The 25252-nt window shown below is 42.4% G+C and overlaps 1 protein-coding gene across 1 annotated transcript; it reads right to left on the reverse strand.

The window, feature by feature from the left end:
- Positions 1-19119: 19119 nt before the first annotated feature.
- SMIM36 (small integral membrane protein 36) lies at positions 19120-19401 on the reverse strand. Its single transcript, XM_045773117.2, has one exon. The coding sequence runs from the start codon at positions 19399-19401 to the stop codon at positions 19120-19122; it is 282 nt and encodes a 93-aa protein (XP_045629073.1).
- Positions 19402-25252: the final 5851 nt, after the last annotated feature.

Genomic DNA, 25252 nt, shown 5'->3' on the forward strand with positions numbered 1-25252 from the left:
GGAGTCCTACAGATCTGGGTTCAAATCTTGACCCTATCATTTACTGGGCATGGTCTTGACCAAGTTATTTACCTCTCTGCCTGGGGCTGTTTCCTCATCCCTCAAATCAGGACTATAGTATTCGTTACCTAACAGGTTTGCTGTGAGGATAAAAGGAAATATTAGTTGCCAATTGTATGGCAAGCGATGAGAGAGAAGTGTATTTGCATGGATATGTCACTCTTTGTGTATTCTCAGTAAGCGTCCCGTTGCTGCAGGTATAGAATCTGGCAGATGCAGAATGCATTCGACCCTGTAGAATGCATTGAGTTCCTAGCTGGATCACCACCACTGTTTTTACCATTAACATTACCTTGGACCCGTCTGACTCTTCTTTCAGAAACATGGTCATTGCTGCCTTTCCCAGGAGGCATGTCCTACAGTAACCTCATCACCACTTCCAGCTGAGCGCCACAAGCAGAGAGAGGTAGAACCGAAGCAAATGGGGTGGGAGCTCATGCATGCCTAGATGTTTTGTTATTTTGGCACAGGCATGGGTGAAGGGGAGTGAGAAGTACACCGTGAGCTGAACAGGAAAGGCAGGGGCAGGAAGAAGGGCGTGCTCTGAAAAAAAAGCAATGACCTTCTGGCTACCTAAAGCCCCAGGCCTAAACACGAAATGGTTGGATGCACAAACACAATTTGGGTTTCTCATGAAATCAAAACCCACTGTAATACTGGTATCGTAGGTACAAAGGAGTTGTATGCTTGAGTATTTAAGGGTGAAATCTCTCCCAAATTTCTGGTCCCCATCCCAGATCTGCTCAAATAGACTCGTGATAATGGAGCCTGAGCATCTGTATTTTTAAACAGACTCTCCAGGTGATTGTGCTTAGCAGGCTTATGGGTTGTTTTTTGAGATACACTGACTTACTCCAAACCCACATCTCTTGCTTAAATGCCCTTGCGTTGCGGTATCGAAACACGGAGGTGCAGGATTTCTGACAATAACTATCATGTGGGTAGTATTTTATAGCAGTTGAAGGAAGTCTGGATCGGAATCAGGAGACCTCAACTCTAATCATCCTTTTCTTTCAATTTCCCCGTAGGAACTTGGACTAATCGCATAACTGCTGTTTCTCAGAGATAATGGTTGCTCCTTACGCTATCTTATACTCATTCCAGGGTCTGTATGCAGGAGCAGCCATGATTATGTCTTATATGCAATGTTACACAATTTCTTCTTATCTTAGATTTTTCCGTGCTTCCCAATTTCTCTAGGCAAATTATAGACTGTCATCTTGTACTCATCTTGAACTTAGCTGTCTCACACTCACAGTAAAAAACCATAAGGGAAAATTACATTTTTATGTGAACACACATGCAGACATACTTTCTCTCTCTCCCTCCCTCTCTCTGTCTTTATTGCCCCCCCTTTTCCCCCTCTCTCTTACACACATACCTTTAATTAAACAGCAAGACCAGATGGCACTAAATCTCAAGATACTTTACACGTAGGCAATCCTCTTAGACCCTTACTCAGAGCTTAGCAATAGGCTCTTGTTTTCCATGTAATTCTAACAGAACTTGGTTATCTAACTTCCAAATCTTATGTAGAAGAGAAGCAGCAAACAGAACAAAAATGGGATAAAATCGGTAGATACCCGGGAAGCATCAAAATCTGAGTGTGGAATGCCCAGCAACAAGGCAGAAAAAAAGAAAAAGAAAAAATTATAACAGAGCAGTCTGGAGCCCGTAGGTTTGGGGATAAATAATACTTTGTGTCTCCATGAATCCTGGCAATGCTGTGATACAGCACGGTCTGATCCCTTGTGTTTTTGAAGGTGACTCTGAGTCATCAAGGCGGCTAAATTCGGTTCTATATTTTCTGTTTAGGAAGTATGGACATGGGAACTCTAGCTAAGAAAGATTTATATCTAAAATGTTTAAAACTTTTAGACAAGATTTGGCTTCCGAGAATCATAGAATTTTAAAGTTGGAGAGCGTCACAATCATAATAAAAATATAATTTATTGATGGTATTTGATGATCACCCTTTCCATTGAGCCGCCCGACTGCATGTAACCTCTTGCTACCCGTTAGTTGTAGTGGGTGAGCTAGGTCTTTTCGTCCTTTCTAAAACTGTAGAGAAGAAGTTAGAGGAAGAGGAGAGAATTCGTCAATCGCTACAAATAGCGCACATCCAAACACCTTTCCTACCGCTTCTCTTCAAGTACCTTGTATTCTCCGCCACGTCTGCACACCCCTCCCCATTCCATCTGCTTCGCCCTGCCCCACCACACAGGCCCACATCTATTCCTATTCTTCAGTCTGGCTAAGTGCCACCTCTTCCACGAAGCTGTCTGGAACCTTTGGTTGAAACTGATTTCTTCTCTGACGGGCGCCGGGGTGGCTCAGCTGGTTAAGCGTCTGTCTTTGGCTCACATCATGACCTCAGGATCCTGGGATCAAGCCCTGTGTCAGGCTCGGCAGGGAGTCTGCTTCTGCCTCTCCCTCTGCACCTCCCCCTCCCACCCACTGTGCTTTCTCTCTCTCGCTCTCTCTCTCTCTCAAATAAATAAAATCTTAAAAAAAACCCACATGATTTTTCCTCTGAACTTTCATGGGATGTTACTGATCTCTCTCTTCTATATTATATTATAGGTTTTTTTTTTTTAATTATGGCTTCTTCCTCTTTCTTTTTTAAAGATTATTTATTTAAGAGAGAGAAAGAGAGAGAACACAAGTGGGGGGGGGGGCAAAGGCAGAGGGAGAAGCTGACTCCCTACTGAGGAGGGACCCTGACCTGGGGCTCTGTCCCAGGACCTGGAGATCATAGTCTGAGCTGAAGGCAGATCCTTAACCGATGGAGACACCCAGGCGCCTGTGGCTTCTTCCTCTTAACCTGCAAATTGCTTGAGGACAAAATCTGGATTTGATTCACTTCTGTGTCTCCAAAAGCACCTGGCATAGTGTCGCATATGTAATGGGTGTTTGACAAATACTTATTGAATGGATAAGTGAATGAAATAAGCCAGTTATTTATCCTTTGCATTGGTTAATGCTACATTGTTGACACACAGAACTGGGGACTCTGGGGGAAATAGGAATTTACAAACCGAGACACTCATGTGAAAAATTAACACTCTGATTCTTTTTCCTTTAGTGGAGTAACAATTTCCCCTCTTCTTAAAATGTGGGATCTAAAAGAGATGGCCTCTCGCAAATGAAGAGAAAGCCACAGATAATCATGTGACACTGCACTTAGGGCTGTAGCTTCAAAGCACATTGGCTCCACATTCTGCAGCTTATTGATTCTTTCTTTCTTTCTTTCTTTCTTTCTTTCTTTCTTTCTTTCTTTCTTTCTTTCTTTTTCTTTTCCTTCCTTCCTTCCTTCCTTCCTTCCTTCCTTCCTTCCTTCCTCTCTTTCTTTCTTTCTTTCTTTCTTCTTTCTTTCTTTCTTTCTTTCTTTCTTTCTTTCTTTCTTTCTTTCTTTTCATTTAGAGAAAGAGAGCACAAGTTGGGGAGGACAGAGGGAGAGGGAGAGAGAGAATCTCAGGCAGACTCCCCACTGAGCATGGAGCCCAATGCAGGGCTCGATCTCATGACCCTGAGATCCCCTGAGATCATGACCTAAGCTAAGATCAAGAGTCAGATGCTTAACTGACTGAGCCACCCACGTACCCCTGCAGTTTGTTGATTCTTTTTTTTTCCAGTTTGTTGATTCTTAACAAAGAGTAGTCTAATAACACCTTATACTGGCATAACATGCATATTCCCAAATTCTTTAATATACCCCATTTCTTTTGGCTGTCATAACAAAGTATAATGACAGGTAGGACAGATGTTATTACTCTTGCTTTTTAGATGAAGATTCTGAGACTCAGTGAACGCACACAAATTACACAAGGTTACATGAGAAGAGGCAGAACCAGGGTCATTTTTGCCAGCTCTCTGGCAGGACCTAAGCCAGTAGAACACCCAGAAATTACTAATTCAAATCTTTCCTGTTTGGTTCAGTCCAAGTGTCCTTTTGCATCTTGAACACCCATGGTAAATATTGATTCTACTGTTCATTTTGCATTTGTGTTGTTAGAATTTTTTAAAAATAGAAATAATGTGATGATTAATTTTATGCATCAATTTGTCTAGGCCATGGTGCCCAGATATTTTGTCAATCATCAGTCTAGATGTTGCTGTGAAGGTGTTTTTCCAGAAGAGACTAACATTTAAATCAGTAGGCCTTGTGTAAAACAGATTACCCTCCCTAATGTGGGTGGGCTTCATCCAATCAACTGAAGGCCTTAAGAGGAAAAGATGGAGGTCTCCCAAGGAAGAGTGTCTCCTGCCCCAAGAAGCCTTTGGACTTGGGTTGCAACATCAACTATTCTCTGGCTTACCAGCCAGCCTCCTTGCCCTGCAGATTTTGGACTTGTCAGTCCCCAGTTGTATGAGAAAATTCCTTAAAATGAACCTCTCTCTCTCTTTCTCTGCTTATACACTCTACTGGTTCTGCTTCCCTGGAGAACCCTGACTAATAAAGACAGCTCCTAATTTATGAGGATAATTTGTTTTATAAATCCATTTAAATTTAATATATAAAAACTTGATGAATTCATAATGATACCAAACTTTTTCAAAAAGAAAGAAAAAAAGAAATCTCCCCATCAAAAAATAAGCAAACAAGTAAAAAACTTCAAAAAAACACAAAATAGCCCTGGACATCACTGAAAGTAACTAGGGTTTCAGCTTCTTGCTCTGAAAATTGACCGTTAAAAGGAAAGAGACAGACATTTATTCTGTCCTTCCTGTGTGAACTTTATTGGAGAGTCCGAATTGATGAGGGAATCCTCCTCCTTCTCCTCCTCCTCCTCCTCCTTCTTCTTTTTTGTGTTTTTGGTTTGTTTGTTTGTTTTAGAGAGAGTATGTGGAAGGGGCCGGAGGGAGAGGGAGAGACAGACTCTTAAGCAGACTCCATGCCCAGTATGGAGCTGGAAGCAGGCCTTGGTCTCACGACCCTGGGATCGTGACCTGAGCCGAAATCAGAAGTGGGATGCCCTACAGACTGAGCCCCAGGCGCCCCTAGGGACATTCTTCTTTACAGAAGAATTCCAGCCAATAGATGTGGAACAATTTTCTAAACTCTAATGCAATAATGCAGGGGACAATCAACAATGGGTGAAACCATGAGATGAAATGTTGGTGAAGAACTTTACAATGGCTTGATCATGCTGTCATCACCCGAATCCACTTGTCAATTTGAGTGTCACTAAAAGTGGGACAATCAGACATTGTGTAACTCCTTACATGAGGCAACATACAGCAAACAGAGACATCTATGAAGAATTGTTGCCAAAAAAGACATTGAACCTGAATCAAGACTTTAACCAACTTCAGTGTACAGAAAATACAGCAGCTAGAACAAATTAAAGAAAACGAGGAAACAAATGAGCAAACCCCAAATGGGTAGGGTGACCAAGAGTGAAAAAGGTGTTATTCAAAATTATGCTGGGTCAAAAGACAGACTGGGACCATTCCATGCAATGACCTCTCTCAAATAAATAATCATTTCATTGTAAGAATTTGGTACATATCTTTGGGTGTGCTGATTGCAAAGACATGGCTCAAATTTGCTCACCTATTTCCTTCTTTTGGCCTTCAATAAACATCCCAAAGTCTGTCTTCTGAGTCAGGCCAGGACACTAGTTCCATGTCAGCTGAATCTGCTCTAGAAACTGAAAAAACTTGCCCACGTGATCCTGGGAGGCACTCGCATCTCCCCTGGCCCCCAGGCAGAGGTTCCAATGCCAGTGTGTTGGCATGAAGGCCGCATTATGAAATGCTCCCCCAAAGACCCTTTGCCTTTCTTTTAAATACTTGCACAAGCAGTACAGAAAAATTGGAAACTGCACCTAAGTAAAAAGAAAACAATTTTCGCAATAGCCGAGGGCTCGGTAGTGTTAATATTTAAGTGCATGTGCTTTTAGAGATACTTATGTATATTCCATTTTTTGTACTGTAATGGAATCATAATGTATATGCCCTTCAGCAATTTGCCTTTTTCATTAGTATTATATCATTACTGTATTACCACATTAATGCATTCATTGCTACCACGAATACATACTCTTGCATTGTAAAGATGCACCATAACTTATTAAACCATTCCTGGTTTTGAACATTTAGCTTGTTGCCAACATCTTGCTCTTAATCGGTCTCTGTATGTAGTTTGTACACTTATTCAGGTGTTTTTTTTTCCATAGAAGAAATTTCTGAAAGTAGAACTGCTGGGTCGAAATGCTTTCACATTTCAAAAGCTTTTGACATATATATCTGATTAATTTGCTCTATAAATAATTTGCATGGTTGTATACACTCAGCAACAGCATGTGAGCACCCATCTTTCTTCATCATCGTTGTCGTCACCACCATCATCATCATCATCGCAGCTAATGTTTACTGAGCTCTTCCAATGGACCTGGCAGGAGTCTAAGCATTGTATTTGTAGCAACTCATTTAATTGTCACAACTCCTCCGTAGTACTGTGATGATTCAAAATGTAGGATGGGGAAACTGATTCTAGTACATGATTATGTTTAAAAATACAGAAGTATGTGAATGGAAAAAGTAAAAAGAGATATAATTTCCCCCACCTTAAAATCCCACTCCATTGAATAGCCACTGTTAAAAGTCTGTGCCTATTTGTCTAGATTTTTTCTATGCGTAGAAAAACACGTAAGTATGTGAATGTACTTTGTTTTAAAACAGAAGAGATCTTACTACACGTACATCAAACTCCTCTGTCGACCTGCATTTTTCTTCTAAGAACGTATTATGGTCATCTTTCCATGGCAGTTCGTGCAGAGTTACCTCATTCCCTTTTATGGTTGCATGACATTTCATTGTACGAATGTGCCATATTGGCTTATATGTCCTTCTCATCTCCCCAACCAGGCTGCAAGTCACCTGTAAGTCTATAACACGACTCTATGGCATTCAGCAAGGTCTGAGCTCACAGTAAGTGAGCATGGAATAGAAAAAATTGTTTTCCGTGGATGGCATATTTTCTCCAAATAGCTGGGTATATTAAATGGAATTGCCCATCTGAGAAATGCCACCCTATGGATGTTATCAATCCTTAGGCTTCATTTGATGCCAGCAACTGACTGCAGTTGGTTGTGTATTTTTGTGGGAGTCATGACACCTTTGAAGTTTACCAATTAGTTCATCATCCACAGCATCTCAGGTAGAGTGGGAGATCACCAGAAAGGTACCTGGGTACTGACCATGCCAGCTGTGACTGTCAGCAGGGCACTCTTCCCTTCTTCTCTTCACTGTTGCACTAGAGGTTTGGACTGATGAGCCAGGAGGGTCCTACCTAGCTTGGAGGTCCTATAAATTTACAAGCCACCTCTGTGAGCCATATGTAAGAATGGGTAACAGTTCATGTTCCCCGAAGAATCATTTTAACTCTTGGCATGTGCACTTGCCACTTTTTAAGGTGGAAAAATACAGAACGAAGAGCATATGATATAGTCTGAGAATGAGAGTGACTGTAGCCAGATCTGCTGGGTGGTCTCCCAGAAGCAGGACAGGAGAAAATGGGTCTACGCTATTCATGCTGTCTGGCTTAAAGCATTTTCCAAATAGCTCTGCAACCACTGTTTGGAATGGTCTGTTACAAGGGTGCAGAGATACATTAGTTATGCAGGTCATATGTAAATTCACTTGTTTTATTTAGAAAATGAAAAAAGTGGGGCGCCTGGGTGGCTCAGTCGTTAAGCGTCTGCCTTCGGCTCAGGTCTTGATCCCAGCATTCTGGGATCAAGCCCTGCATTGGGCTCCCTGCTCAGCGGGAAGCCTGCTTCTCCCTCTCCCACTCCCTCTGCTTGTGTTCCCTCTCTCACTGCCTCTCTCTCTGTTAAATAAATAAATAAAATCTTAAAAAAAGAAAATGAAAAAAGATACCAAGTTATACACATACTGTGATTATTAATATGTAATATATATATTACACATATATAATGTAATATTATACATATGTACACATGTAATATGTAGTATATATATTATATATGTATTTCTTCCATATATATATGTATATGCCATGTATATATATATATATGGTTGAAAATGAAACAAAAGATTATAGTGATTATCTCTGGGTAATGGGATTATAGATGATTCCTATTTTCTTCTCTATACTTTGCTCAAAGTTTCCCCAATGAACAGGCATTTCTTTTAGAATCAGAAAAAATATGATCAGAAAAATAATTACAATTATTAACAAAAAACAAGCATGCAGTTACACTAAATGCTGCAGGAGGTCATTTTGGGTAGTTAACATCACCATCATCTCTTTCCTTTCCTTTTCCATAGTTTCCAGGCTTACTTTAACACACATGTATTCATTTTAAAGGACAAACAACCCCACTAGGACAGTACTCTATTCCAAATTCATTCTCTCCCCCTTCCTTTCTAAGAATGCTGATTGGGGGGGGGGGCAATGTCACCATACCCAGCAAAAATCTGCATCTTCCAGCTTTCCTTGCAAATAGGATCAGATAGTTGAAGTTCTAGCCAATGAAATATAAGTAGAAGTTGTTAAGGAGGTCTCTCAGCTGAGTGGAATGTGCCCTTTGGCCCTTTCCCTCTATTCCTCTCCCTGCCTGGAGCTCAGACATAAGGTTTGGAGCTGCAGTAGCTATCTTGTAATGAGAAGACAGCCTCATGGATGGAAATCATGAAGTAAAGCTGGTGGAGCAGAAATGAAGGTACCTGGAACATTGGGGACATCTTGGAGCCACTGTACCAGGCTGAACCAGTCCTCCCAACCTCAGGATGCAGGAGACAGAACAAAGTTCCAATCATGTTTTATTGTATCTTGTGTCTTTGTTAATCATAACCAAATACAAACTGTAACTAATACACACACTTAAGAAAAAAAAAAGAGCAACTTTTTGATTCTTAACCACCATGACCATCTTAAAACAAGGTTTTAGTGGGAAAGCAATTGAAATTCGCTCAGGGTGGAAATAAAAGGCAATGTTCTACTAAAAATTAAGGATTGTCTCTGAGGCTTCCATAAATCTGATCTGCTTCATATTGTCAACATTCCATGCATGGTGGTAAGTTCATTATTTTTACATCTGGGGACAATAAGTTTGCTAATACATCCCAGAAAACTAGGAAACCAATGCATCACCATATGCCTAAGCTGAGGCCATTTGTCATGGTTTATGCTCCTTCCAAAGAGTGCAAAACAGACTTTGACTTGGAGAAGCACCAATGTGGGGACAGTTAGTTGAAATGTCAGCTGGAAAACATGCTAGACAATGGGATATGTGCACGCATCCTGTGGAAGGAAAGGATTCAGCCCTCTGTGAAGCTTCCCTTTGCAGCTCCCTGATCAACCACAATGTCCCAACTGGAGGCAGTTTTCAGGACAAATCCTCCTGTCCTTAGTTGTTTCATTCTAAAAGGTGAGGGTGGAAAGAGAGGAAAGGTCGGGGGAAAAGGAAAGATGTAGGGTCAAAACAGCCAGTGCTGGAAGGCCCCTGGAAGGTTGCATTAACTTCAGTGCTCTCTTTTTGCAGATGAACAAATAAGGCTGAATGCCTCCCAGGAAGTTAGTGACTGGGTTAGAATTAGAGACCCCATTAGTAGCCCCCAGTCTGTCCCATAGAAATGGAAATATGGATGAGAACCAAGTACGGAGGCATGGACAGTCTCAAGTCAAGGAGGGAGCTGCAGCCACTTTCCTGAAGCCTCTGCAGAGGAAAAGCGGAAGTTAGGGTGATTGGGTGGGGCTGGGGCCGGATTGGATAGAGCTGGAAGGTTCTCATCTCTGTTGATCCGGCTTCTCAGCCCCCCTTTCCAAAGTGCCTGTGGACATGGCTACATGACAGCCCAGGCATCCTCTCCACCATCCATTCGTTAGAAGACTGCTGCATCCGCAGCCATCCACGCTCAGGACATCAGTGCAGCCCAGCTGCCCTCCTTTGTGCCTGGGGCACTTTGCATCCACAGAAGAGTAATTCCTATTCTACAGCTGACGTAAAAATTCTCCTTTTGTTTTCCAACAAAGACATCACCAAAGGACAGAGGTTTCCTGATGTGTTCAGTCCTTTACTGGGTGGTGTGGAACGCTGAAACATACATAAGACACTCATTCTTTTGTTGGAGATACTTAAGATCCCGCCCAGCAAAGAGAATTCAGAAGAGATGAATAGGATTTACAAGCCAGCAGAACTCACCTTTGCATATAAAAAAACTCATCAAGGAATTCTGCTAAAACATATTTAGCAGTATAAAGATCTAGTTCAAACTTGAAAATGATTGCTTTTTATTTAAAAAGAAATATTTCCTTGATCAAGTTCCCCTCCCCGCTCATCCAGAGCAAAACCTAAGGTTAGGTGGGCGGGGGGCGGGGGGGAGAATGGAGGTAGATTATTCCTGTTACACACGGACAAAATCAGGAAGCAATGTAAAGTGGTGCAGAGCAGTGGTCTCCAAGGTGAGGTGTACAGAAAGATCCATATAATGTACATATACACGTATATACATATGTGTATCTGTAATGCATGAATCTATACATATTTAAATATTAATAATTTAAATATATATTAATGTATACTTATTTAGATAGATATGGCACACTCACACAGGTGAGTGTTGAAATCATCTTTACTGAGAGGGATACAGGCTCAGGAGTGTTTTTGAAGGCCACTGGTTTGGAGAATGAGCTTTAGAGTCTCAGCTGCCAAAATATATAAAATTGGGAAAACAACAGTACCTCCTGGCATTGTAGTGAAGGTTCTGATAATATAATACAACGTGCTTAGTAGTGTTTCCTTCTACTTGGCAAGCTTCACGAGGACAGGTCATGCGCCTAAGGTATGCTCCTGGGCCTGGCAGGAGACCCGGACAAAGTAGGTGCTTTACAAATATTTGTCAAATGGGGAAGTGGTCAATAAATATATGCAACTGCTTCCCCATTAACTGAACTGCATCTGTGCCGCACCAGCAACACACTGGAGTACACAGAAGTGAGGACGGTGTATGATTGAGATAACCTTCAATCACCTCCACAAGGAGGTGAATCATTCACAAACTTAGACAATTTATTTTTAGTAACAAATGACTTTTGGCACACCTCATCACTGATGGTCATTCACCAATATGCTACAGCCCCATCCACGAACTAGCTGTTTACTTATCATACCTTGAGATCTAATCTGATTGAATTCTTTCATGAGACATGTTCATACAAATCACTGTATAAACAGTTTTTCTTTATAAAACCCAAAAGAGGTCAATGAGAGAAAAGGAATGGGAAGTATAAGAACAGAAGAGATGTAGGTTAGGGGCGCCTGGGTGGCACAGCGGTTAAGCGTCTGCCTTCGGCTCAGGGCGTGATCCTGGAGTTCTGGGATCGAGCCCCACATCAGGCTCCTCCACTGGGAGCCTGCTTCTTCCTCTCCCACTCCCCCTGCTTGTGTTCCCTCTCTTGCTGGCTGTCTCTCTCTCTGTCAAATAAATAAATAAAATCTTAAAAAAAAAAAGAAGAGATGTAGGTTAAATATTGGGAAACTTTTTTGATGGCAAGAGTTGTCAGATTTAGGCTTCTTGACATTGACAGAACCAGCTGTCCTTGTCTGGATCTACTTTTTGTCCTGAGCAGGTGTATAAAGACTGTCACACGTTAGTTTTTCTCCAACATTTTATTATAATATTAGCTTTCCTCCTGCCCCTAATGGCAAGCAGCTTTTCACTGATTAACTGCCATGATAAAAATGTCTTCATCAATTCTGACAATTCAGGTCAGGTTCCAAATTCCACAGCCACATTTCCCCTGCTCCACTCTTGGGCAATTTTAAGCCCTCTTTTGGAGCAGCACGCTTTTCTCTCCCTTGGTCCCCCTCGTCCTTCCAAACCAAGTCCTCACCTTTCTAGCATTTCCTGAGCCTTGCATTTCTGTCAACTTTAGACTGCAGCCAAGGCCACCAGGCTGTAGATGTGTCAGAGAACCAGCAGATCCCAGCACATGGTTGGTGTTTAGTTAAATAACAGCTGAGTCTACAGAAGCCTTGAACACAAAATAAATACGTGCGGACAACTTCCCATTATCTTGGGAGGATGTGAAAGAGCTAATAAGATCTTTCTCAATCCCCGTGTCACAAAGGCCTTATCTGAAACACTGACAGCCCAAGAAGGTTAAAGTCCAAATGAACTGTTACAACAGAGATAGATAATACCTGTTCTCTGAGTTTCTATATTTCAACGACTGTTCTCAGGGAGGATGAAGTCATGAGAAGAAGGCTGTCCTTGATACTCTTGAGCTGTATCTTCATCCACCCTCTAGTTCTTGAGGACTTTTGCCCTAATCAAGAGGATTGTTGGGGTGCTTGGGTGGCTCATTCAGTCAAGCGTCTGCCTTCGGCTCAGGTCATGATCCCAAGGTCCTGGGATCAAGCCCCATGTGGGGCTCCCTGCTCAGCAGAGAGTCTGCTTCTCCCTCTGCCCATGTGCCACCCCCCAACTCATGTGTGTGTGCTCTTTCTCTCTCTGAAATTAATAAATAACGTCTTTAAGAAAAAAGGACTGGGGGCGCCTGGGTGGCACAGCGGTTGAGCTTCTGCCTTCGGCTCAGGGCGTGATCCCAGCGTTATGGGATCGAGCCCCACATCAGGCTCCTCCGCTATGAGCCTGCTTCTTCCTCTCCCACTCCCCCTGCTTGTGTTCCCTCTCTCGCTGGCTGTCTCTATCTCTGTCAAATAAATAAATAAATTCTTTAAAAAAAATGAAAAAAAGGACTGTGTTACTTGGTGCTTCCGCAGAAGTCAAGGCAGTGGAAGACATTCACAAAAGTGTGGACTTCCTGCATCCAGCTTGGTGAATCACTCCATTACTCTGCATAGATTCTGGGCAGCTATGGAATTATAGGGCAAACTCAGGACTGAGTCAGAATCCGTGGGTTCTGTTAATCCTATTCTGTTAAGTGAAAGGTTTATGCAAGACAATCTGAAACTCCCTCGTCTCTAAAATAAGAATAATTGTTCTTCCCCCTACGAATTGTCATTTAATCTTAAATAATGAGCCAGGCACTCACTAAGTGGCTTTTAAAGTATCTATGGGACACCATATGGACACTGTAGACATGAAACCTATGGATCCTATAGTCTGGAGGGACTTGGATTCTTTAGGGCTAGTTCTGACTTCTCTTTCCCCCTTTAACACAATAGATTTGCACTTGGACTCCATAGCATCTTTTCTTTGTGACTTGTTCCTTGGACCTCTTTACAGAACGGAGAGTTCCTCACTCTTAACAAGTGTCCTTCACATTTTATCTAGCAAAACCACAAGCACATTTTCTTCCTAGAGATCTTGTTTCTGCATTCTACCCTCCTTAAAAATACAACAAATGGTTCCTCTGTTTATGCAGGGCTGATTTCCTAGCTTCTGTCCTTCTAGCTTCCGTCCAAGGCCCAACTCAGCATGCTGTCACATCCAAAGGAATATCGTCACTGACCCTAAAGGGCCTTGAAAGGGTAAGCATCCCATCACATGTACTACACGTTCCCTTTAGACATGGTATTAATCTGTGATGTCCTAGCAAAGCATCATAAACTGAGTGGCTTAAACAACAGAAGTGTATTGTCTCACAGTTCTGGAGGCTAGAGGTCTCAGGTCAAGGTGTCCACAGGGGGCTACTCCCTCCAAAGGCACTGGGGAAGGATCTCCTCTCTTTACCTGCTGGTAGTTTCTCAGCAAGTAGTCACATGACTCCTGTCTTCACACGGTGTTCTCCTTGTGTGCAGGTCAGTGTCCATATTTCCCTTTATTATAAGGACACCCATTAGATTGGATTAGGGGTCCACCCTACTCTATTAACTAATTACACCAGTAATGATCCTATTTCAAAATAAGATCACATTCTGAAGTACTGGGGTAAAGACTTCAATGTATGGACTTGGGATGGGTGATATAATTCAGCCTATCGCAGACACTTTCCCCTATTTCCAAATACCTACAGCTCGTGGCAACGCTCAACCCCACACTTCTGCTTCTCAGCGCTCCCATAAATGAGCTTGGACCTGCCTGTGCTATCCTGGCTTTCAAGTGATAAGGTCCTCCTACTTATTTTCACCATGTCTGCCGGTATAATAATGATGGCCTTCGTTTTGTTGAAATCCTACCTTTGCCAGATACTTTATATATATTATTCTAAGCCTCACCGGTGTTAGCATTACACTCATTTTTTTTTAAAAGATTTTATTTATACATTTGACAGAGATAGAGACAGCCAGCGAGAGAGGGAACACAAGCAGGGGGAGTGGGAGAGGGAGAAGCAGGCTCCCAGCAGAGGAGCCTGACGTGGGGCTCGATCCCAGGACTCCAGAATCACGCCCTGAGCTAAAGGCAGACGCTTAACAACTGAGCCACCCAGGCGCCCCTGCATTACACTCATTTTTAAGGTGAGGAAAAAGGCTTAGAAAGTTAACTGATGCCCCAAAAGGCTCAACAGCACATAGTGACAGAGCGGGGCTTGAGTTTGGCATTTCTGGTACAAAGCCCATCTTAGACCACTCCATCCTGGCAGCTTCTGGAACACCAGAAGATAATGTTCTGGCCAATTACAATAATTTATTTTTCCCCTGATGGAAACTGTGGTCAACTTATTCAGAGGAGAAAATCTGAAAGGCCGTTAGATTATTTAACAGACGTTTATAGCAGCTTCCTAGGTACCCAGTGCTAGCATGGGAGAGAGGCAGTGTGGAGCAAACATGGGCTGACTACTGTTCTGGAACGGCTGGGAAAAAAACAGGTGGCAGAAAACCACACATTTAGAACTGAGTTCAAATCCTGCCTCCCACGTGTACCAGCTGTGTGGCCTTGGACAAGCTCTAGGGCTTCTCTCAGCCTCCACTTCCTTATCTTTAACTGGTTTTCATTGTGTCCATCTCATAGGGGAGGGTGAGGATTAAAGGAGATATGAATAAACAGTATCTGGTATGTAGCAGATCTGTGATACATCTCCCTGCTCTCCCTCCCTTCTCTCGCCTTGAAAGCATTTCGTTTGTGTCCTTCCCACAGCTATCATCTGAATTGGGCCACAATATTGCATTTGCTTTAATAAAAATTGTGCGTGATGGAAAAAGAATGTATTCAAAGGAGGTGGACTAAGGACATCTTAATCCCACAAGGAAACAAAAAATAAGGCCGTATTTGAATGTTAAAGGGACTTCTGGTTTTAGCCAGCAATCCATTCCACCAGCTTTGAAAACATTAGTTACAACTTCACAGCTATGCCATGAATCATTCCACTGGGAAATAAAGCTTTATTTAAAAGATAAGAAATAGGGGCTCCTGGTTGGCTTGGTGGGTTAATCGCCTGATTCATGATTTCTGCACAGGTCAGGATCTTATGAGCCGAGTTCATGCTCCATGGGGAGTCTGCTTGTCTTTTTCCCTCTGGACCTCCCCCCATTCGTCCTTTTCTCTGTCTCTCAAATAATAAATGAATAAATCTTTTTATAAAAAAAGAAAAGATAAGGAATAAATAATGAAGTTTTAAAATACAAGCAGGTAAGAGATGGTGCTGTAGAAAGAGCGCTGTGAGGGGTGGGCTACGAGGGAAAAGGGAATAACAGGATCTTGGTCCCAGGTCTGAAGCCAAGTCCTCTTGGGGACATCACTCCTCCTTCCAGGCTGCTCTCCTGATTGGCAAAATTCTGAAAGGTGTTTCTAGTTCTCATAAGATTCTAAGCATATATTCTAGACAGGAAAGCTGATTTTTTTTTTTTAGTTTTTTATTTATTTATTCAACAGAGAGAGAGACAGCCAGCCAGAGAGGGAACACAAGCAGGGGGAGTGGGAGAGGAAGAAGCAGGCTCATAGCGGAGGAGCCTGATGTGGGGCTCGATCCCATAACGCCGGGATCACGCCCTGAGCCGAAGACAGACGCTTAACTGCTGTACCACCCAGGCGCCCCAGGAAAGCTGATTTTAAATGCCGACAAGACGTTTCCTGACTATAGAACACAAATGGAATGAACCACAAATCGAATGCACCAGAGGCTTGGAAAAGCTTGATACCTCTTATTCCAATATTCACTTTAGAGCCTTTATAGTTTCCTTCTTTTGTGTCTCTCCTCTGACTTTATTTCTGTTCCCATTATCTGTTGTTGTTATTACTATTACTTGGTGGGTTTTTTTGGTTCTTCTTCTCTCTTGGGATTTATTTCGCTACACCCCATCTCTGTTCATCTGTCCTCTTCAACTGTCCCCATTATGGAATCGAAACATAAGTGAAAGTAAGTCCATTTAAAAACATGCTGAATGGATGTTTACTTTATATTCTTTTTTTAAAAGATTTTATTTATTTATTCGACAGAGATAGAGACAGCCAGCGAGAGAGGGAACACAAGCAGGGGGAGTGGGAGACGAAGAAGCAGGCTCATAGTGGAAGAGCCTGATGTGGGGCTCGATCCCAGAACTCCAGGATCACGCCCTGAGCCGAAGGCAGACGCTTAACTGCTGTGCGACCAGGCACCCCTACTTTACATTCTTAACTTTAAAATTTGAAGAATCAAACATTTTATATTTCTCTCCCTAAAAAGGCTAAATTAAACTGTTTTATGGTCGACTGACTTTTTTTTTCTCCACTGATACATTTTTGTGTCCACTGATATTTATGTTCCTATGACAGGGAAAAGAAATAAGAAGGTTAGCCCGGGTCAGGCTCATGTTAGGGAAAGGGTGGGTTCTTAGAAGCTGCTTGTGAATTTACTGTATTTTCCTACTCATTTTATGTTTTCATTATTAAAGTGGAGATGTTTTCTTGACCATGAAAGAAAAAGAAAACTCTGTGGGATTTTCAATATAATTTTTTAAATCACATATTTAAGAGAAAATATGACTTTCTGATAAAATGTGAACAAAAATTGAAATAAATCTTAAAAAAATTGAAAACAAAATAACTGGAATTATTTTTATCTGTGTTATGGCTACTTAACAATCCAAAGGCAAAACAGTGCCCATCGCGGAAATTGGCAGGACAGGATGGGCCAGTCCCTCCTCTTCAATTTTCTGCAGGATAAATTGAGATGTAATTTCTCACTTTTTCTTGACAGTTTTGGAAACCACCAGACTTTCATAGTCAGTGAACTCTACAATTTCTGCTTCTAAGCTCTGTTTATGCCTTTCCTTCTATCTAAAATGCCATTTCCTGTCTTACCCTTCAAGCCCCCAACATCCTTTAGTCCTTCTAGGAAATAGCTCCTCATTTTTCGGAATGCATAATCTTATCTTTGATGCCCGAGTCCAAGATGAAATTGGCCATTCAACATTATTTAAATGTTTCCTGAGCCCCTTCTGTGTGGTAGGCACCTGTGTCTCTATGGTCTCCTGCACTCTATATGGACTTCCCACAATGCCATGCTTTCTTGTCCTTCATCCGAGAGGCCATGCCTGACTCCATCTCTTTCTGTAGGCAGCAAAGATGGGAGGCTGCAGTTATGACACAATTTCTTTGTTAGTTTCACACAGGGCCTGATTGGAAGTAGGGGTTTCATAAATCACCAAGTGAATATACAAGTCACTCCGAGCTCAGGGAAAGGAGGATTCATAAAAACATACAATGGAAGTAATAATTCAAACTTGTAGAAATAGATGAGAGAGCAGGGAAACAAATGCATTAGTTAATAGCAACAAAGAAGAGAGAGGAGAGGAAGCAGTGCTCAGGGGGCTGGGGAACTGAAACATCAAAGCTATGGGACCTCAACATTTTGTGATGAGTCTTCAGTAACCTTCTTTCGGAACAGGATTGGAGTTTGAGCTTCTCGATGAGAAGTATGAAAGGAAATAACATTAATAATATTAACAATCATTAATAATTAGCTAACCCTAGGTGCCAAGCACGGTGTTGAGTGCTTTCAGTGAAATAACTCATTTAAATACCCCATACAGCCTATAGGTCCTGCCACTAGCCTTGGGGCACAAAGAGCTGGCTCTGGTCACACACCTAGTAAGTGGAGGAGAGAGGGTTTGAACCCAGGCTCCAAGCTTTGCCAGTTAGCCACTATGCTCTATGATTACTGTGTTCCCCATACTGACTCACAGGGGAATAGAATGTGAGGAGTGGTGTGTAGAGAGAAAATAATAATCTCAAGTTTGGAAAAGTTCAATGGTTGCCTTGGAGAGAGAGAATCTGCTAAGTATAGGATAGATGCAAGCTAGTCTCATTCCTTGTTACACACACACACACACACACACACACACACACACACACATACACTATTGCATTTTGTTTTTTAAACCTTTCGAAGGGGAGTCAAAGATGCCATCCTAAAATATGACATTTTGGCCTACTGATTATTTTGAATTGAAGTTATTTGAAAAAGAGCTGGTGCAAGAAGGAAAACTCTGGCCATCCTTTGTCCCCCCTAAAAGCAGGAAATAGATCTCCCCCATGAAAGCTACGTTCCCCGTACCAGGAGGGCAGAAGGTGTTCTGGTCACCAGAACTAGGGAATTAAAGGCCAAGAAAGCTATCTAAACAAAACTTGTTACTTCCTCACTGAGTTACTCCCTCAAACCCAAACTTCTTTGCCTTGTCAATTCTTCACAAATTTATCTTTTTTTTTTTTCCCTAGAGGACATAAAAGCTGCCTGCTCTGGTCACTTCTTAGAGCTTCATATTTTTCATGGGGCTCCCAGAGGTAAAAATTAAATTTGTTTTTCTTCTGTTCATCTGTTGTATGTCAATGTTATTATTAGACCAGCCAAAGAACCTAGAAGGGAAGAAGGAAAGAGTTTTCTACCCTTGCACCTTACTCAAATGTCAATCTCTCCTAGAAATGGCAAGGACAGCATCACCAGGAAGGGCCCAACGACTTCACTATCCAATAGTATTAATGAGATTTTGCATCCGGAGAACTTGACCAGAGGCCACCTTGGGCTTCTTACCTTAAACAATTGCTTCATCCACAAAGAGGGTGACGAGAAAGTAGAAGGTAAGGCGGAACTCCCACTTACATAGCCAAGCAGGACTGGTGGTACACCCAGAGAAATTGCAGCCACATGGAGATCAGTTTGTCCAGAATGTCTAGTGCTCTCTCCCCAGCCCCCCTTAGCCAGCTTCACACCATTGTGCTTTTCTTCCCTAACGGAGCAGGATCCCCCAAACGAAGGCTGGACCTCCTTGACCAGGGGTCCCCCGAAGTGCTCTGCTGCATCACCACCAAGCGGATGGAGGGCTGGGCATCAAGGGTGGTCTCGGGAGCATACTCCTTACTGGGGTCCTTGCCTCGACAGTCATACAGCACGCAGGAGATGAGGAACACCAGGAGCAAGATAACATAGCTTGCTACTAGGATGACCAGGTTCAAGGTGACAGGGTCAATCTCCAAGTAAAACTCCATCACATCTCTCACGGTGAGGAAGTGGGTCTAGAGAAAGGCAACGGGGCCAGTGTGGGGATTGCGGGGAGCAAACCCTAGCTCATTGAAATAGCTACACGGGCTCTGGAGTAAAAATACAATAATCCCCACTGCTCCAGGAGACCTCACAGATTAAAGCTGCTCAGTTTAATATCATAAGCTCTTGCTGTTAATACCACAGCCACCAAAACACAGAAGCTGTCTCTTGTCAATTTACCTCTGCAGAGAAAGAAGGAAAGAGATGGTTCAAATGTTATTAAAGTGTGGTCTATAAGCAAAGTATCCACATAATTCATCATCTAAACAGGTGGTTTGGTGAGCAAAAGTAAGTGTTGTTAATTAGCACCCTGTTAAAAAATGGACTGGTCCTAGAAACATTGGGAAGTATGGTCACACTTTATATAGGAAGGTTTAAAGTATCCATACGGGGAGTGATGAGTGTGATCAGGTCAGTGGGGCTTGGAATGGACATGTTTCTTGAATAATAGGGGCACACTCAGCACCTGACATTTTCACCCTTTCTTCATTTGTTTTTTTATTTTTAAAGATTTTATTTATTTATTTGACAGAGATAGAGACAGCCAGCGAGAGAGGGAACGCAAGCAGGGGGAGTGGGAGAGGAAGAAGCAGGCTCATAGCAGAGGAGCCTGATGTGGGACTCGATCCCATAACGCCGGGATCACGCCCTGAGCCAAACGCAGATGCTTGACCGCCGTGCCACCCAGGCGCCCCCCTTTCTTCATTTGTTGTTGTTTTTCACTCATTCATTAAAAAATACTTTCTGATGAGGTTAGGACAGATAGGGGAGATACTTCTAGCCACAGAGAACAGCACTGTGAGAGATCTGAGCAAGAGGAAGCATGGGAAATTGGAGGAATTGAAACAAGGGCAGCACGACTAGAGTCCAGAGAGGATGGGGAACATAAGGGAAGAGAGGTAAGCAGGGGTCAGGTGGCAGGGGACTTGTGGGCCAGACTTGAGATTTGATCCTAGAACAGTGGGATGCAGGGAAGTGACAGGATCAGAGGTGTATTTGGACCAGAGATTGCCTTGGCTGCTATGTGTAGGCAGTAAAACAAGCAGATTGAAAGGAATAGCAAATAAGAATGCAGATCTCTCTTGATTTATAAATCATCATCCTGCCCCAGGAGTCCTGGAGAGGGCCAACCTCATGGGTGTGTATCCTCTGTCATCATATGGGACCCCATGCTCAGAAGGGCCCCATACCTGTTTAATGCTCTGCTGTCAGCATCTTGAAGTTCTTTATAATTATTTATTTTGGATTGGGCTCATAAATTATGTATCTGGTCTTGGTCACATATATACAGTTTTGGCCAGACAGGACCAGTTCTCCAAAAGCTAATGGGACTCTTTGATACTCCTAGCTAGAGGCCAAAGCTCCCAGAGGTCTGTGGTTTCTCACTGTTGTTAAGTTTTAATGGCCTAGCAGCTTCCTGTCTGGTCTCTTTATGCCCAGTTTCCAAGGGAAGCTGAAGGTTCAGGGATGCTGTAAAAAGGACTTCTTATTGCTCTGGAAACCTTTTTAAAATAAAATATTCCATGATTCTGTGGTCCTGGACTAACCTGTGAAATGATACTTAAGCAGATCAATAAGTCCTCAAACACTGTAGGTTAGAATCAGTGGGGTTCCTTAGGAATATAGATTCCTGAGTCAGCCCCAGATCTACTGAATTAGAATCTCTTGGCCTGGAGTCTGGGAATCAGCATTAGTTAAGCATCTTCATAATTTTGATAATTTTGATGTGTAACCAGGATGGAGAATCTTGGCCCTAGAAGTGTGAAAGCAAGGTCACCCAAAGCCTTGGTTGTCTGCCAAGAGATGTCCTAGGAGATTTTCAACGGAGACTTTAACACCATGTGAGGTTGTGAGTCCCACAGGGACAGAGAGTTCCTTTTGTCAAGAGGAAGTCCCTTTCCTCTTGGTAGTTTACATTTACCAAGCCCATAGGAGACTGCTGTTTGAAACAGAATACCAATTTATTAAGGCGCAGTGAAAAATACAACTGTCAGAAGGTCGGAAGGGCTTGTGGTGGGACAACCATAGCTTTTTCTCCCCAGAGGCAGATTGACAAAGCCCATTTATAATCAAAAAGTTTCTTGGTGAGCACAGAATGTCAGCAAGGGGAGCTGTCCAGTGCACCTGTAAGACACATGCAGTGCTCCCAGATCACAGCCAGGCTTTAAAAAGGCAGCATCAGGTATCAGTGAATTCATTTTTCTGTCCACTCTGAACTCTACATCCTCGGCTCCCGTAGTAAACCGATGTCTGTACAGCACAGGTTCTTTCCCATAACAATATTTAGGGAGTTCTTTGATGACTTTAAATAGAGGACACAAAGATTTCCTACCATTGACTCTGAAATGAGAACTACATACATTTTGGTCCACATTCAATTACACTGAAACGTGTGGTCACGGTTGTATCGAATGAGTTTTTCAGATCAGCTCCAGATCTCTCCGTGCGACAGTGATAACCCTTAACTATGCTGGTTGATTCAATCTGGCCTCCTCTCTTCTTGCCTTGTCCCAGTTCTGCTGATTCCCTCCGTGGTGTCCCAGAATATTTGGTTCAAGGCTATTGCTTTTGGTTTGGTATCTTATTACTATCTGCAGAGAGGTTTTTTGTTTTTTGGGTTTTTTTGTCTTTGTAGTTATCAGTGCTCAAAGTTCATTTAAAGTCCAGACTTGTGGAGGTTTTGCTTCCTTCCAGTGTGTTGGGTGAAATACTGGCTCCCTGTTTTGCTTAACTAACCCCAGGGACGGCTGCCTTATTCACACTGCAGCCAGCATCCCAGGAGCGTCTGTTCTGATCGTTAAGGAACTTTCCTCTTGTGCCATCTAGTGGCCAAGGCAGAGGTTGCTAATGAAAGGGAAAAAAGTGGGCAAAAAGCAAACTGGGACAGTTATTTCTAATCATCAGGAGAGGGTGACATAGGTAATGATATCAAATCACATTTCAGAACAACTCCTTGAGGTCGTCAGGACATACTTATTCCTTTGTTCATTTACAAATATCTATTGGGCACTTACCATGTGCTGGCTGGCTGCTAGGCCTGTTTGAGTTTGATAAGGTGACCGATATTGAACGGACACTATATGCCCGATCTTAGAGAGCCCTCATGAAAAGAGGAATTATCAACTCCATTTTAGAAGCGAGGAAAGAGGCGATGGAATTCTAACGAGCTCATTCTCTTTCTCCCTCTCATCCTTCCGTCTCTCTTTCCTACCGCTTAAAATATACATCAAGTTTGTACATAGAATACCCCATGCTATGTGCCATGGGGCATTTGAAAGCCAATCAGATAGGATTCTATGGGTTCTCAGTTGTATACACATTTATTTACAGTATAGTCCATTTTGTCTGCTGACCTGGAACATCACTTAATAATGCCAGATAGGGGCGCCTGGGTGGCTCAGTCGGTTAAGCATCTGCCTTCCGCTCAGGTCGTGACCTCAGGGTCGTGGGATCCAGGCTGCATCAGGCTCTCTGCTCAATGGCAGGTCTGCTTCTCCCTCTCCCTCTGTGATCTCTCTTGCTCTCTCTCTCTTTCTCTCTCTCAAAAATAAATAAATAAATCTATATTTTTTTTATTTTAATGTTTTTTTATTATGTTAGTCACCATACAGTACATCTCTGGTTTCTGATCTTTATTTATTTTTTTTAAAAAGATTTTATTTATTTATTTGACAGAGATAGAGACAGCCAGCGAGAGAGGGAACACAAGCAGGGGGAGTGGGAGAGGAAGAAGCAGGCTCATAGCAGAGGAGCCTGATGTGGGGCTCGATCCCATAACACCAGGATCACGCCCTGAGCTGAAGGCAGACGCTTAACCGCTATGCCACCCAGGCGCCCCTGGTTTCTGATCTTTAAAAAATAATTGCAGATAAATATGTGTAAATGCATTTCCAGGCAACTATAGCTTAATCCATAAAACACCAAAATATTTTGTTATTTTAAAATCTATTCTGGGTAAGAATTTTTTTCTGATGTCATGCAGTGCCTTGCTTCCTCAATAAAATGCAGCATCCCAAAAGTCTTAGTGCAGTTTTAAGTTTCAATAGCTTTGGAGGTAAAAATGTCACACACTTATAAAAAAAATATCATTGGCAGTTTAATTATGTTAGTGTTGAGGACGTTGAGGCTCAGGGAAGTGACGTGCTTAAGGCCAGATGGTAAATGATGGAAATAAGACTTGAAACCAAGTTCTTTGAATTCTAATCTAGTGCTTTTTTTCACTGAAGCTCTTGACTGGATGGAGTGGGAATGACAGAGAGCTAGATGCCACAGATGCTAGAAAAGTGAGAATGGCAACAATAATGAACCAAATTGCAGCCCTCTATACTGTGACAAGTCTACTTAACCTAAACATTTGCACACAGGGTGTCTGGGTGGCTCAGTCGGTTAAGCATCTGCCTTTGGCTCAGGTCATGATCTCAGGGTCCTGGGATTGAGCCACATTTTGGGCTCCCTGCTCACTGGGGAGCCCGCTTCTCCCTCTCCCTCTGCCTGCTGCTCCCCCTGCTTGTGCTCTCTCACTTTCTGTGTCAAATAAATAAATATATAAATAAAATCTTTAAAAAACCCAAAAAACAAAAAAAAAATCCAAACAAAACAAAACAAAAAACATTCACATTAACAAAACAGAACTGGATTCATAAGCCGCTGCCCTTCTCAACTTCCCAGTTGGAACCTAGTGAATGACTCATCTGGGAGCCTCTGGAGAAATGCTGCCACATTTTATCATAGAGAAACTTCAAGATCTATTTCTCCACCTGTACTGGGTTGAATATAGTCTTCCTCCAAATTCATATCCACTTGGAAACTCAGAATGTGACCTTATTTGGAAACAGGGTCTTTGCAGATGTAATGAGTTGACTTAAGATGAGGTCATACTGAATCAGGCTGGGCCTTCAAGCCAATGAGTATTGTTCTTATAAGAAGGCCATGTGAAGACACAGAGACACACACAGGGAAGCATGCCATGAGGGGATGGTGACAGAGATTGGAGCGAGGTTTCTACAAACCAAGGGATGCCAAGTGTTGCTGGCAACCACTAGAAGCTAAGAGAAAGGCAGGGGGCAGATGGTCTCTCTGAGCCTCTAGAAGGAACCAACCCTGTTAACACCTTGATTTCAGACTTCTAATCTCCCCAACTGTGAGACAATAAATTTCTGTTGTTTTAAGGGTAGAGCAGTCCTAGGAAACAGATACTCTAATGCTTAGATAAACCAAGCCTGGCTTGGAGCAAACTGTGAGATATACAAAGCTCTTTGGCACTTGCCCTTTCCAGCCCTGGGCTACGTTTCTGGCTGCTTCTTCTCGGGTATGGCTCCATGAAGAAAATGCCCAAGATGAAAGAAAATTTTTGTGTGTGAAATTTGCTTCCATAAAAAATAAACACAGGACCTTCAGTTTAAAATAGCAACTGGCTGGCAGTCCCTGATGTAGCCTTTTATATCTTCCCAGTAAAATTCCTTGGAAGACACAGAAAAATATAAAAAAACCTACAAAAGAAATGATAAAAAAGTGTAGCAGGGGGTAATATTTTTAAGATGTTAAGGCACTGCTTCTTCCCTTTCCCCTTCCCAAAAATTATTTGAACCCATTTCTCTTCTTCTTCATCATTCAGAATTTCTAAAGGTAGTGACTCTCAGGAGAGATACAGCCCAGAAGAGTCAAATTCATCATCTCGAGCTTCTTTGTAGACTTCATAAATTTATACCAGAGTCTTTAGACCTAGAGCCAGGCATTGTGCGGAGAACAACGGCCATTTTTAAAATTATAAAATATTGGCTTCGTGCATCAAGAGAC

The sequence above is a fragment of the Ursus americanus genome, chromosome 23 (assembly GCF_024610735.1).
Source record: "Ursus americanus isolate L20-20 chromosome 23, mUrsAme1.1.p, whole genome shotgun sequence".
NCBI classification, from domain to species: domain Eukaryota; kingdom Metazoa; phylum Chordata; class Mammalia; order Carnivora; family Ursidae; genus Ursus; species Ursus americanus.

Coding starts and splice junctions, on each gene's coding strand:
- SMIM36 (XM_045773117.2), bottom strand. CDS start 19,401: ATGGAGTTTTACTTGGAGATTGACCCTGTCACCTTGAACCTGGTCATC.